The sequence below is a fragment of the Myxine glutinosa genome, chromosome 1 (genome assembly GCF_964187855.1).
Source record: "Myxine glutinosa chromosome 1, kmMyxGlut1.1, whole genome shotgun sequence".
NCBI classification, from domain to species: domain Eukaryota; kingdom Metazoa; phylum Chordata; class Myxini; order Myxiniformes; family Myxinidae; genus Myxine; species Myxine glutinosa.
Genome location: NC_136261.1, coordinates 431,610,465 through 431,624,749, shown reverse-complemented (window position 1 = coordinate 431,624,749; position 14,285 = coordinate 431,610,465). Strand labels below are relative to the sequence as shown.

The 14,285-nt window shown below is 40.9% G+C and overlaps 2 protein-coding genes across 2 annotated transcripts in view; both read right to left on the bottom strand.

The window, feature by feature from the left end:
- The window catches only part of LOC137418011 (E3 ubiquitin/ISG15 ligase TRIM25), a 239,932-nt gene that overhangs the window by 113,139 nt on the left and 112,508 nt on the right, over positions 1-14,285 (bottom strand). The window lies entirely within an intron of this gene.
- LOC144889643 (uncharacterized) lies at positions 8,144-10,515 on the bottom strand. Its single transcript, XM_078770663.1, has 2 exons — positions 10,189-10,515; positions 8,144-10,057 (listed from the first exon to the last, which is right to left on the bottom strand). Exons 1-2 carry the CDS (start codon positions 10,391-10,393, stop codon positions 8,661-8,663), a joined length of 1,602 nt encoding a protein of 533 aa, XP_078626789.1. The 5' UTR covers positions 10,394-10,515; the 3' UTR covers positions 8,144-8,660.

Here is a 14,285-nt window from a genome sequence, read left to right as displayed (position 1 = left end):
TCACTTTTTCAGCATGCCAAGAATTGCAAGAAAATCTTCATTTTCAACAAAATCCAAACGTCCCAAAATAAACAACGATGCAAGGTCCAAATAAATACTGGAAACAAGATGTACCCGCTTAAGAGAACAGCTAGAAAGACAAGCTGCAATAACAGCAAGAGAAGATGAAGAGGCTGCAACAAAAAGGCTAACACAGCAACATCAGCAACAACAGCAACAACAGCAACAAGCTACAATAAGGGTAAGAGAAGATGGAGACTACAACAAAAAGGCTAACACAGCAACAACAGTAACAAGCTACAATAAGGGCAAGAGAAGACGAGGAGGGCAGAATGAAAAGGCAAGAATTTGAACAAGAACAACGGATTCTTTGGAGAACAGCTCCAGCAAGTAGGAGACCAACATTATTCCTAAATGCTTTCAACTATGATCCCAACATTGACTATGAATCAAACCCCGATTATGATATTGAGAGAAGATCAGAAATATGTGAGTGTTGCCATGCAAAAAAATGGAAAAGAGAGCCACCTTCCATGTGTTGCTCAAATGGTAGAGTTCAATTACCACTTTTGAGGGACCTGCTGAAACCATCAAATGCTCTTCTCATGGGAAGAACTCCAGATTCTAAAATGTTCTTGAAAAACATAGAAAGTACAACAGCTGTTTTCAGATGACATCTTTTGGAACAAATCAAATCAGAGAGGATGGTTATGTGCCCACTTTTAGAATTCAAGGCCAGATTAATCATAAAATTGGTTCTCTTTTACCATTATGAGATGAACCGACTAAATTTCTGCAAATTTATTTGCAGACTTTTTTGACTTTTGACTTTTGACGAAACATCAGTTTTGACTTTTTCAACATATTTCAACATACAGCTATTTAATCTTCATTTCAACAATATTGATAGATAAAGGTGATATAATATAACAAATATAATGAAACATTTACATTTTGTAGTCCATTGTATTATTTAAATAAACATAAATGAAAATTTTGCATGTGGAAAAAGTAAGTACACCCCTACATTTATCACTACTTCAAATACCTAAAATTAGAATCAGGTGCACCAGCTCAGGTGCAAATGATTAGAACATCGTTAGAGAGGATCTTGGAGGAACCTTTTCATATGTGTGTGGTACCGTCCACCAAGCAGAGATGACTCCATTTACATCTCGCTGTCTGACAACATGGACCAACTTCTCTCCCCACCAGCCCTCTCCCTTCCACAGATCTACTGATGTCCCTGTTCTCCACTGTTGTTTTACTTGTGTACTTCCCTCTCTCTTCCCCTCTTGTCTCCTGCTCCATTCATTATATGTTTTTATATCTTTCTGTTCATGTTTTTGTGCTTTATGTGGTAGCTCTTACACGAGCCCCGACTTTGTATACAAAAAAAAACCAAAAAAAAAAAACCTGTCAAATTTAAACCTCAGACATTTAGTTTGGTTTGCTCTTTGTTGTTGAAGTGTGTGGCGTCACCATGCCTAGATCAAAAGAGCTCTCTGAGGCCTTCAGAAAGAAGGTTATAGATGGCGACAAGTCTGGGAATGGATTTTAAAAGATCTCCAAACAATTTGAAATCAATCATTCGACTGTCCGGAAGACCATCTACAAGTGGAGAAGATTTTAAACAACTGCCAACTTGTTCAGGCCAGGCTGCTCCAGCAAGTTCAGCCTGAGAGAAGACCGCAAGATGCTGAAAGAAGTCTCTAAGAAACCATGAATGTCATCACGGGACCTACAGGTAGCTCTTGCCACTGTTGATGTCAAAGTAGACGCGTCTACCATTAGAAAGAGGCTGCACAAATTTGATCTACATGGGAGGTGTGCCAGGAGGAAACCTTTGCTGTCCAGAAAGAACATCAGGGCAAGACTAAAGTTTGCCAATGAACACCGAGGCAAAGACCAGCACATCTGGAACAATGTGCTCTTGACAGATGAGTCAAAGCTAGAGCTATTTACCCACAGTACCAGAAGACATGTTTGGCAAAAAGCAAAGACAGCATTTGACCACAAGAACCTGATACCAACAGTAAAGCATGGTGGTGGAAATATTATGGTTTGGGGCAGCTTCGCTGAATCAGGGCCTGGGCAGCTCACAATCATAGAATGCACTATGAATTCTTCATTGTACCAGAGGGTGCTTGAGGATAATGTGAGGCCATCTGTCAGAAATTTGAAGCTCAACCGAAGGTGGACCTTGCAACATGACAATGACCCTAAACATACCAGTACATCCACCAAGGAATGGCTGAAAAGAAAGAAATGGAGGGTTCTGGAATGGCCAAGTCAAAGCCCGAATCTAAATCCCATTGAGATGTTGTGAGGGGATTCGAAACGAGCTGTGGCATGCAAGAAACCCCCCAAACATCGCACAGCTGAAAGAATTCTGCATGGAGGTGTGGGCAAAAATTTCTCCCAGTCGATGTCATAGACTGGTAGACAGTTATAAGAAACGCCTACTTGAGGTTGTTTCTGCCAAAGGGGGCAATACCACCTATAAGAGCCAAGGATGTGCTTACTTTTTCCACATGCGAAATTTGCTTTTATGTTTTTTTAAATTATACAATGGACCACAAAAGGTAAATGTTTCATGATATCTATATAATAATAGCGTAAGGACTCGACTTTGTTATCCCTTTTATGCCGCACCCAGTGACCCGATGCCCACGGCACTAATGGATTTACGATCTACGAACCGCGCTCTTTGTTTATCACGTACAGCCATACTCGAAAAATCTGAATTAGCCGACGTTGGGGCCCAAAAGCATCCGATTAACTGCCGATACGACGCCATCTTACGACACCATCGTATTGGCGTCTGCTGGGCAAAGGCGAAAGCAAGCCGTCCACTGAGTGGACAATCCAGAGCATGCATTTGTGCCAGTGTCGGCGATCGTTGTTCATATACGCACTCTTCATTCCCATCTTTCTTCCTAACTCTTACTCGGACAAGCAAATCCCCGATGCCATCCATAATGGTACACTCTATCCATACACCACATCCTCCCTTCCGTGGATGTTCCATGGGTTTCAGCTAGTTTGTTATATTATATCACCTTTATCTTTCAATATTGTTGAAATGAAGATCAAATAGCTGTATGTTGAAATATGTTGAAAAAGTCAAAACTTTACATGGGGTGTACTTACTTTTTCATGTGACTGCATGCCCACTTTTAGAATTCAAGGCCAGATTCATCATAAAATTGGTTCTCTTTCACCATTACGAGATGAACCTATTAAGTTTCTGCAAATTTATTTCATGTGTAATGAAGAAGAAGAGGCCAAACAAAGAACACATTTACAAATTCCTAATCTTGATTCAAACATTGTTCATGCTCTTCAAAATATGCTTCACCAATATTATCCTTATGTATCCAGTATAAAGTCTGCAATGGAAAAGATGACTTCAGATCACTAAAATAATTATCACTGCTGATAAAACCCCAGCTGGAGAACGTGAAAGGAGAAACAATGCTCCTATTACAGCTGAGTAGCGATATTACTGGTTGGTCAGGAGCATCGCACAAGAGATATTGTCATCGAGCAAAGAGACAGCCATCTGAAAAGAATCAACGAAACACATAGAGCCTTTGACTCACTTCAATATCCTTTGCTGTTTTGGAATGGGGAGGATGGCGACCACTTTCAGTATTTCCAGATAAATCCACAAACTGGACCTCAAACTTCATGCAAGGTTTTGGCTATGAATTTTTATTCATATGGATTTATGGAAAGAGAACATGAATTCAAGACAATACTAAGCTCCACATCTCTTTTCTACTAATTTGCAGTTGATATGTCAGTTAAAATTGCATCGGAAAGATTATTATTTGTTCGGACCCATCAAGCTCAGCTATGAGCAACTGATTACCAAAATCTAAGTGACGCATTTAGAAATGACAAAGATCCAACAACAAAAGGAAAATTAGTAATTCTTCCCTCTAACTTTATTGGTGGACCAAGGTACATGAATGAAAAAATTCAAGATACAATGTGTTACGTGAGGAATGATGGAAAACCTGATTTATTCATAACATACACTTGCAATTCTCAGTGGGCTGAGATTAAAAGAGAACTCATGGCAAATCAAAAGATATATGAGCGTCATGCTGTAATAGCAAGAGTTTTTAGACAAAAAATCATTGCTTTTATGGGTTTGCTCAAGAAAAAACACGTATTTGGAAAAGTAAAATGCCACATGACAACATTTGAATGTCAGAAGATAGGATTGCCACATGCCCATATATTGATTTGCTGATGGGAGAAGATAATGCCCAATGAAATAGATGCTGTAATTTGTGCAGAGTTGCCCAGTAAAGATGAAGATCCATTCCTCCATAAAATTATATTGACCAAAATGGTTCATGGACCATGTGTACCTTTTAATAGAAAGTCACCTTGCACGAGAGCTGAAAAATGCACCAAGTACAACCTCAAACATTTTCGCTTGGAAACCCAATCGGATGGAGATTGATATCCTTTGTACTGGAGGAGAAAGTTGCTGTTGGTGGCATTGAGGTGCTAATTGCGAAACATGTTGTGGACAATCGGTGGATCATACCACACAATCCATATCTCTCCAGAATGTGCAATGCCCTCATCAATGTAGAATTTTACAATTCTGTTAAATCGATTAAGTACGTCTGTAAATATGTAAATAAAAGTCAAGATATGGCTGTATTTTCATTAGACAGAGATGGACAAGACCACCATGATGAGACCTATGCATATCAGAATGCTCGATATGGAAGCACCAATGAAGCACTCTGGAGAATCTTTGGCTTTCCCATCCATGAGCATCATCCAACCATTCAGAAACTTCAAGTTCATCTAGAAAATGGTCAGAGGATTTTTTTTATAACTCAAGCACTGCAGCACAAAAAGCCCAAGAGGCCCACATTATAACTCCTACAGCTTTTTTCCAGCTTTGCAGAGAAGGTAATTTTGCTCAGGCACTCATTTACAATTAGGTTCCAAAATATTTCACCTGGGCTGCTGGTGGCAGAAATTGGAAAAGGAAAGTTCAAGGCAATCCTCTGGAAGGTTATCCAGGGGTAAAGTCTAAAGATGCCCTTGGAAGGGTGCACACAGTACATCCAAATATGAGTGAGGTCTTCTCTGTGAGGCTGCTACTTCATACTCTTCATGGTCCAAAGTATTTGAGGATTTGAAGACATACAGGGATATGACTTATGATACCTTCAAGGAGTCCTGTTTATGACATGGCTTACTGGAAGATGACCTACACCGGAAACAAACTCCAGAAGAAGCTGTGATTAGTCGCTCTCCGAGACGACTGCGACATTTATTTGCCATTCTCATAACAGTGTGCCCGAACTGAACCCCAACAACTAAGGATTTTCATAAAGAGAGCCTGTCTGAGGATATCTTGCACAGAATTCAAAGAGAATCTCACAATTTAGAAATGACTTGTAGTATTGAAATTTTCAATGAACCTCTCATAATGATTGAAGACAAAGTTATAGATTTCAGAGGACATGATCTGAATCATTATGGACTTCAAAGACCTAATAGAACAACTTGTGAATTAACGAGTGAAATGTTAAAGGAGATACATTATGACAAAGAAGAACTTGCACAGTTTGTTCATGAGAATGAAAGAAAGCATTTGCATGGTCAAGCAGCCATGAATAGGAAAATCATGGAGGTTATTGATGGTAATGAAGGATGACTGTTTTTCATAGATGCACCTGATGTTACAGGTAAAACTTTCATTTTAACGTTAATCCGAGCAAAGATAAGATCGCAGGGGCATATTGCACTGGCAGTTGCATCTTCAGGAATTGCATCTCCTATTTCCTGGTGGTAGCACAGCTCATTCCCCATTCAAACTATCACTCAACACTCAAAATGAGGAGACACCAACGTGCAATATTGACAAAGGCTCTGCAAAGGGCAATGTCTTGAGAAATCCAATGTTATCATCCGGGAAGAGTGCACTATGTCACACAAAAAAAAGTATTGAGGCATTAGATAATACACTCCAATACTTAAAGGAAAGTAGTCATGCTATGGGAGGAACTCCACTGATTCTTTCTGGGGATTTCTGACAAATTCTCCTCATTATACCAAGAGGAACTGAAGCAGATGAAATTCAAGCAAGTCTGAAGGCATCTCCTCTTTGGGGTAAAGTTGTCTCATTTACATTGACAGTGAATATGAGTTCATCTTTCAGAGGATGAGGAAGTTGGCAATTTTTCCAAATTACTCCTTGATATTGGAGATGGCAACATTCCATTCGCTCCCAATTCCAACCAAATTACAATCCCAAATGGATGTGGAATGAATGTAAAAGATGAAGAAGAACTTAACAGTAATGTCTTCCCAACTATGACGCAATATTACAAGACATTGATTGGCTTTGTGTAAGGGTAATCTTAGGTCCCAAGAATTCTTATGTAGAAAAGATCAATATACAATTGATAAAATAAATTCCAGGAAAAGAAGTGTCACGTAAATAGACACTGTACCAAATGATGATGATGCTTCACAATATCCTGTATCAAGTTTCAAAGGGTTTATAAAGTCTTTGACACCACCAGGAATGCCACACCATATTTTATTCTTGAAAGTTGGGATTCCAATCATTCCATTGAAAATCTCGATGCACCAAGATGATGCAATGGGACAAGATTGGTAATAAAGAAGATGCTGCCACATGTCTTAGAGGCCACAATGACAACAGGGAAATGTAAGGGTGAAGAAGTATTCATACCAAGAATTCCAATGATCCCATCAGATTATCCATTTCTGTTTGAGAGATTGCAACTTCCAATAACAGTTTGTTTTTCAATCTCTATAAATAAAGCACAAGGACAGACCTTTACAGTTGCAGGCCTCCATCTGAAGTTATCCTGCTTTTCACATGGTCAGGTGTATGTTACATGTTCTAGAGTAAGATCGCCAAGAGATTTCTATAATTTGCCCCAAGAAGGTTGAATAACTACCAACATAGTCTACAAAGAAACAATCTCAACACCAACAAAAATTATGCTTGAGCTTATGTAAAATTATTGTAGCTACCAGTAACGTATATGAAATAAAAATATTTTAAGATAATTTACATGGCAGATATTGTGATGTTGATAACATGAGTTTTACTTCAATTATGGTGTGGAATAAAGTCACTTGAAAACAATGTACATGTCAGATATTGTTTTAATTAAGCTAGTGATGTGCAGATAGATATATGTCATCTTGATTTAATTCTAATCTCTCATCCGCGAGACACAGGACTGGTAACTCAGATGTGAAAAAGAACTCTTCATTTAACCCTTTAACATAATTGCTGAAGGAGTCACGTGACCTCTCAATTGCACTGATCATTCAAAAACCAAAATAGTACAAACACAACCAAAACATCGATTTAAAGGTAATTTTGGTACTCATCTAACAACATCACTCTCAAGGGTTTAAAAAAAGTTGTTTGTCGAAAAAAGGTGACCACGAAGCTAACTTTACAAAACATTCACCTTCAAATATACACACAAAATACATCATCATGTACGAGGGTAGATCCTCATATACAATGCCCGCCACAAACCCACGTGCCACCATCTACAAGCCACCACATGCCAACAGGTAAACCTCCCACATCTACCTCACTCTCAATAAGGTGAGTTGTTGTTTTTCTGTTTGTTTGTGACCTTACTGCTTTGAGCTCCCAAGGTTAATCACAACGAAACCTTCCACAATGAGACGTTTTACAACAATGCACCTCAATATAAGTTTTAAGCAGTCATGATGACGTCATTTGGCCGATTATTTCCGTGGTGCACTCCCGAGTTAATCTATTTATGAACCCGAGGTAATTTCTTGACTTCACCTTCACTCTTTTAAACCCTTTCCACCCCTTAGACCCCCTACACCCATCAAGCAGTACTTCGGAGGTACAACAAGCATGGATTGGAAATCTTCACTGATGGAATGGAATGAGGTTGTCGAGGTTACCAGCTCCACCAATTGCGACATATGCTCACTGAATATTTACATTGAATTCTTGTTTCTACCAATACACACTCCAAAGTTAATTTCTCACTTCAGGTCAGACATCTACGAACCTCCTTCATTGATGGGTATCTTCCCTAGAATTCCCAATAACACAGACAGTGCATTTGTGCTTTTGGGACCTCTCTTTATTGCGAAACCCTTCACAAATTTAAGCTTCATGAAAAACGTAGGCAGGAGACTTCTTCTGATTAACAATTTTACAACAAGAGTGTTCTCCCCACATCACACATGTCAATCAAACATGGACTACAGCAAAGATAGAGCAACAATTGATGTCCAAACTGCCATGGAAAGATGCCATCTGGGCATAACCAAAAAGGGACTAGAAAAACAACCAAATCAGACAGAAAACTAAATTCCTAAACACTCGTCACAATCAAAAACCTCAAATAGAACTTGGCTGGATACATGGCAAGTACAGAAACAGAAATTACAAACTGGCAACCAAAGAAAAACCCTGAAAGAAGCACAATGAGATCCAAGATCAGATTGAGAGATTAAGTTGTGTTACCATTTGGGGTTATGGCATCAATTTTTCAATAATTCTCTATGATGGGAATATGGAGAACCAGATTAATAAATGTAATATTTTTTTAAGCCGTCATTTTTAAAGCCTCGTTACCTCATTTTCCATATCTTGGTATTTCAGATTTCAGCTCTCCTTTATGGATCTTCACATGTGATCTCAAACTGCCTTTTTGAGAGAAACCTTTATCACATATCGAGCATTTGTGGGGTCGCTCTCCTGTATGGATCCTCAAATGTAATTTCAAATGGCTGTTATGAGAGAACCCTTTATCACATATCGAGCATTTGTGAGGTTGGTCTCCTGTATGGATCCTCATATGTTCTTTCAAATGACCTTTTTGAGAGAAAGCTTTGTCACATATCGAGCATTTGTGGGGTCGCTCTCCTGTATGGATCCTCATATGTAATTTCAAACTGCTCTTTTTAGTGAAACCTTTATCACATATCGAGCATTTGTGAGGTTGCTCTCCTGTATGGATCCTCATATGTAATTTCAAACTGCTGCTATGAGAGAAACTTTTATTGCATATCGAGCATTTGTGCGGTCGCTCTCCTGTATGGATACTCATATGTAATATCAAATTGCTGTTTTGAGAGAAACCTTTATCACATATCGAGCATTTGTGCGGTCGCTCTCCTGTATGGATCCTCATATGTGATTTCAAATGGCTGTTTTGAGAGAAACTTTTCTCGCATATCGAGCATTTGTGGGGTCGCTCTCCTGTATGGATCCTCATATGTAATATCAAATTGCTGTTTTGAGAGAAACCTTTATCACATATCGAGCATTTGTGGGGATGCTCTCTTGTATGGATCATCATATGTGATTGTAAATTGTATTTTCGATAGAAACTTTTATCACAAATCGAGCATTTGTGAGGTTGCTCTCCTGTATGGATCCTCATATGTAATTTCACACTGCTGCTATGAGAGAAACTTTTATCGCATATCGAGCATTTGTGGGGTCGCTCTCCTGTATGGATCCTCATATGTCGTTTCAAATTACCTTTTTGAGAGAAACCTTTATCACATATCGAGCATTTGTGAGGTCCCTCTCCTGTATGGATCCTCATATGTAATTTCAAATTGATGTTTTGAGAGAAACCTTTATCACATATTGAGCATTTGTGAGGTTGCTCTCCTGTATGGATCCTCATATGTGATTTCAAATGGCTGTTATGAGAGAAACCTTTATCACAGGCAGAGCACTTGTTGGGGCGTTTTCCAGTGTGGATCCTCATGTGCATTTTGATGTTACTCATTGAAGCAAAATCCATTCTGCACACATTACACTTGTGACGTATTCGCCTTTCCAGAGCCTTTTTGTGTTTGTTTAATTCAATGTTAATCTTGGTGTTGCGAGGACCAGACATGCACTTGCATTTTATATGAAGCGAGTCTTGATCTCGTGATTGCTTCTTCAGAAAAGGCTTCTTCTTCACTGTCAAGCTGCGACTGGACCTTATTGGTCCCATATTGCTTCTGGATTGTTCTGCAGAAACAAAGAACACATTTCCCTTTTTTTTGGTCAAAAACAAAATATTTAACTCTTTTCCAAAAATTACATATTTTGTATATGTTAATTATAAAATATATATGTTAATGTTTTACATTTTCACTCACCAGTTGCAAAACACAAAGCACTTCCGTTTGTCATGTGAATATCATCTGAACCTTCCTTTGCAGAAGAACATTTTGAATCTTCTGTGACAGATGAATCGTTGTTGTGTTGTCTGCCTTCCATATTTACAGGATAGACATCACCTGTGTACAAATCAGCCTCAGTCTTTTGCAGAGAAATGAGATTGAGGACTTCTGGAGAGCTCATATAACATGTTACGTCATGGAATGTCAACTTAAATTTGAATATAATAATGAAATTAAAGATTGTTAAGAAGAAAAATTCCGGATATTAAGCGGCATTGAAGCAGTCTTATACATCACCCTTGTTCACCCCCCTATTTAACATGTCCAAGTATCACTAAATTGGAGCATAGCGGAAGCAACAAGAAGACGATTTGTGTTCGACAGTGTTCAAGTATTTAATTCAATATAACTGAAATGAAGATTGTAAAATTCACTTAAAAAATATTCTGGAATTTACTTGTGTTGCACAGTGTCTATTGCATCACTCTATCTAACACATTACATTGGTTATTTGTGCCTGTTCTTTGTATCCTTTATGATGTCATTATGAACAGTACCTTTCCAGTTTGCAATGATTTTCAATTTTGTTTGACTGCCAAGAAGGCAAAGTGAAAATATTGTTGCAGACGTGGGGTTTGGCGTGCTTCACGAGTGGGACTTCTCAGACTCTCTCCGACCTCTGGACCTGGAAAGCCGCTGTACTGTGGATAGCTTCGCGGCCTCATGGGATGTTAAGCAACTACTGACACAGACTGAGACCGCCAAACCTGGCAACACAATTGATCTCGGCAGGTGATCCTTTCATGGCATGAATAGGAAGGCAGCTTCTCCTCGGGTGCCCAGCACGTTCAAACAGCAGCGATTTCTCTGGCGTCCCAGCTTTTCAGCCACTTCCACACTCAATATTCTATCCCTTGTAAGCCTCCCTCTGTATGAAAGTTTGGCGGCACATCCATAGCCTGCCAATTAATTTAATTTTTGGCATTGACATTCGGCAGATTTCCTAAGTGTTCTCCACATCCACTGCTCATGCTACGGAACCTCCACAGACGTCACACGCATACACGCAGCCACGTATCTTTCACCACACCCACTCTCGCACCATCATACATCCCCCAAACCATGCACACTTACAAGCTGCATCGGAAACAAGCACACACAATTTACACACACTGATCGTCTCACAATCTCACGCACACCATTTATTCACACGATCTACACCACAGTCAATCTCACTCCATTCACACACATGGGTCGTGCTGCGTCACTCAATAAATGCTAAACAATGGCACTGATCATGATGAATGAGGATTTATTCGAGGCACGGATCCACCAGCATATCTCCGACACCGTCAAGATGGCGTACCGGTCATCTCTCCCACAATCCCGTTCTGCTTAAATCATCATCCCTTCCCATCAATCCCTAAACATCTGGAAATTCACCAACAACAACAACAACAACAACCGCAAACTCGGAAATAATCAAGCACGTAAGAAAGAACACAACATTTTCTCCCCTCTCCCACAAAGTGCAGGTATGGAATGAGGTCACAAAATCCTGAAAACGACTGTGGTACTGGCGGGCTTTCTGAGGTCGTTGCAGTGCCCCCACAGGTTCAAGTCCTTCTTCTATATCAGCCGTATCACCTGTATTGGTGGGGCACATACCAACTCCCACCTGGCTGGAAGGCTGGGTCACAGGGGCAGCCACTTTCCCTCGTCTGCTGGCGTGCCACCGAGACCCATCCTGAAGCTGGAAATTCACTGGTCCAAGCTGTCTGCTCACAAGAGGTGTGGAGGACCAGAATGATTGCATGTTTTTTTTCCGATGATGATATTTAACTCTGACCCAATCATGAACCTGTATCGCACGTAGCCTTGATCTGTGCACTCCGTCAAAGTGTTGCTTCATGTGCTGCTAGCTCAGCTGTACAGCAATGCTGGCAGTAGGTGAGGAGAAGCAAGACCCCAATGGGTCGAAGCCTGTGCGTCAGCAGCAATAACTCACATTATGTCATTAACATTGCTGGTGAGGCACATGTGGTGGTGTGCTTAATTGCCCTGTAGTGCATGAGGGTCTTTCGTAGGGCTGTTTTAAACGCACAACCTTGAGCTCGGTGTGCTCGAATTCCATTCTTGAGGGTTTGGTTAAACCTTTTCACCCCTCCATTGGCCTGTGGGTGGTACACGGCCGTGCGGATATGTTTAATTCCATTGACGCTAAGATACGTGGTGAACTCAGCTGAAATGAACCGTGGGCCATTATCTCTGGTAATGACCTGTGACACCCCACAATGAGCTAGCAGTGTGTCCAGGATGTGGATAATGTTCTTGGAGGTAACTGATCCCACAGGAACAACCTCAAGCCACTTTGAATGTAAATTGTATGTGACCACCAGATAGCACTGATGGTGAGGGACACCACAAATTTCTCCACAAATGTCTAGTTGTAGGTGTTCCCAGGGGTAAGACAGCCAGAGAACTGGCTGCAATGGAGGGGATATGGGCTGCCAGCTTTGCCACTGATGAAACAAGCCATACCATGCTTTACCAATGTTTCAATGTCAAGGTCGATGCTGGGCCACCACACCAGTTCACGGCAACGTTGCTTTACCTTAACCACGCCCAAGTGACCCTCCTGAGCCACACTCAACACTTTTGCTCGCAGCATACTTGGCACCACTGTGCAGCGTTCTCGCGCCACACAAAGATCGTTCCAACAGGATAGCTCGTCTTTCACCGGAGAAAACGGTATCAGATCGTCTGCTACTCTGGCCAGCCATCGCTCTGTAATATAGGAACGCAGGGTACCGAGAAGAGAGTCCTCCTTAGATGCCCGCTCAAGCTCCGGAAGGGATACCACATCATGTCGGGGTCCATGCAACAGTTGTATTAAAGACTTGGCATTTAATATGGAATATTTTTTTTGTTGGGGTGAACTTACTTTTCAAGATGTCTTAGAACCAAAAGTTCATTGGAATTATGTTGAAATTATTCTAGATTTTGTTAATGTGACCTTTAAAAGAAACAAAAACCACATTTGACATTTCGAAACAAATAAATTGATCCTTGAAAGTGATGTAAACTGATATCGAACTCAATTCATGGACAGTACTGTGTTAAACTTCTGTACATTTTCCAGAAGTATCTCTTTATTTTGCACATTAGCCAAAAAAAATTTCAACAAAAACAAAAGTTAAATTATGACTGGGATTACGGACAGTAAAATTACAGTTCAGTACTTCGTGTAACCCCCACAAGCATTCAGGAGAGCACGTGCACGTCGAGGCATGCTGTTCACGAGATTTGCCAAGGTTTGGACAGGAATCGCTTGCCATGCAGTCACAATAGCCTGCTGCAATTCACGCACAGAGGTCGGCTGCTGGTCCAAGTGGTCGATTTGACACGTTAATTCTGCCCACAAGTTCTCTATCGGATTCATATCTGGGGACATGGCAGGCCACTCCATATGCTCAACACCACGGTCAGCAAGAAAGTGTTGGATCCTGCGAGCACGATGAGGCCATGCATTGTCATCTTGGAAGACAAAGTTTCCTCGAAAGGCTGCACGAGCAAATGGAAGCAATGTTTCTTCCAGAATGGCCCTGGACTTGAACTGGTTCAGGTTTCCATTCAGAACAACCAGGTCAGTTTTGCCCCCTGCATGAAAAGCAGCCCAAACGGTCACCCCACAACCTCCAGCTTGGACTCTTGGCACTATACAATCTTTGTTGTAGGCTTCATGCACATGTCTGCGCACTTGGACGCGGCCATCTTGACGATAGACCAGAAATATAGACTCGTCACTGAAGATCACATGATTCCAGTGTCCTGGCTGCCATTGACGGTGCTCTCTGGCCCACTGCAATCGGCGCTGGCGGTGTTGTCTGGTCAGGCGTGGCTTTCTCAGGGGACGCCTGGCACGATAGCCTGCTTGAATCAGTCGTTGGTTGACTAGCCTTCTGGATACAGGCACATTTGTCAGTTGCTGCGACTCAGCCCTAAGCCGATTAGCTGACTTGGTACGGCCATTGAGGACTAACCGTTGCAGCTGGCGATCATCCCTCCTTGTG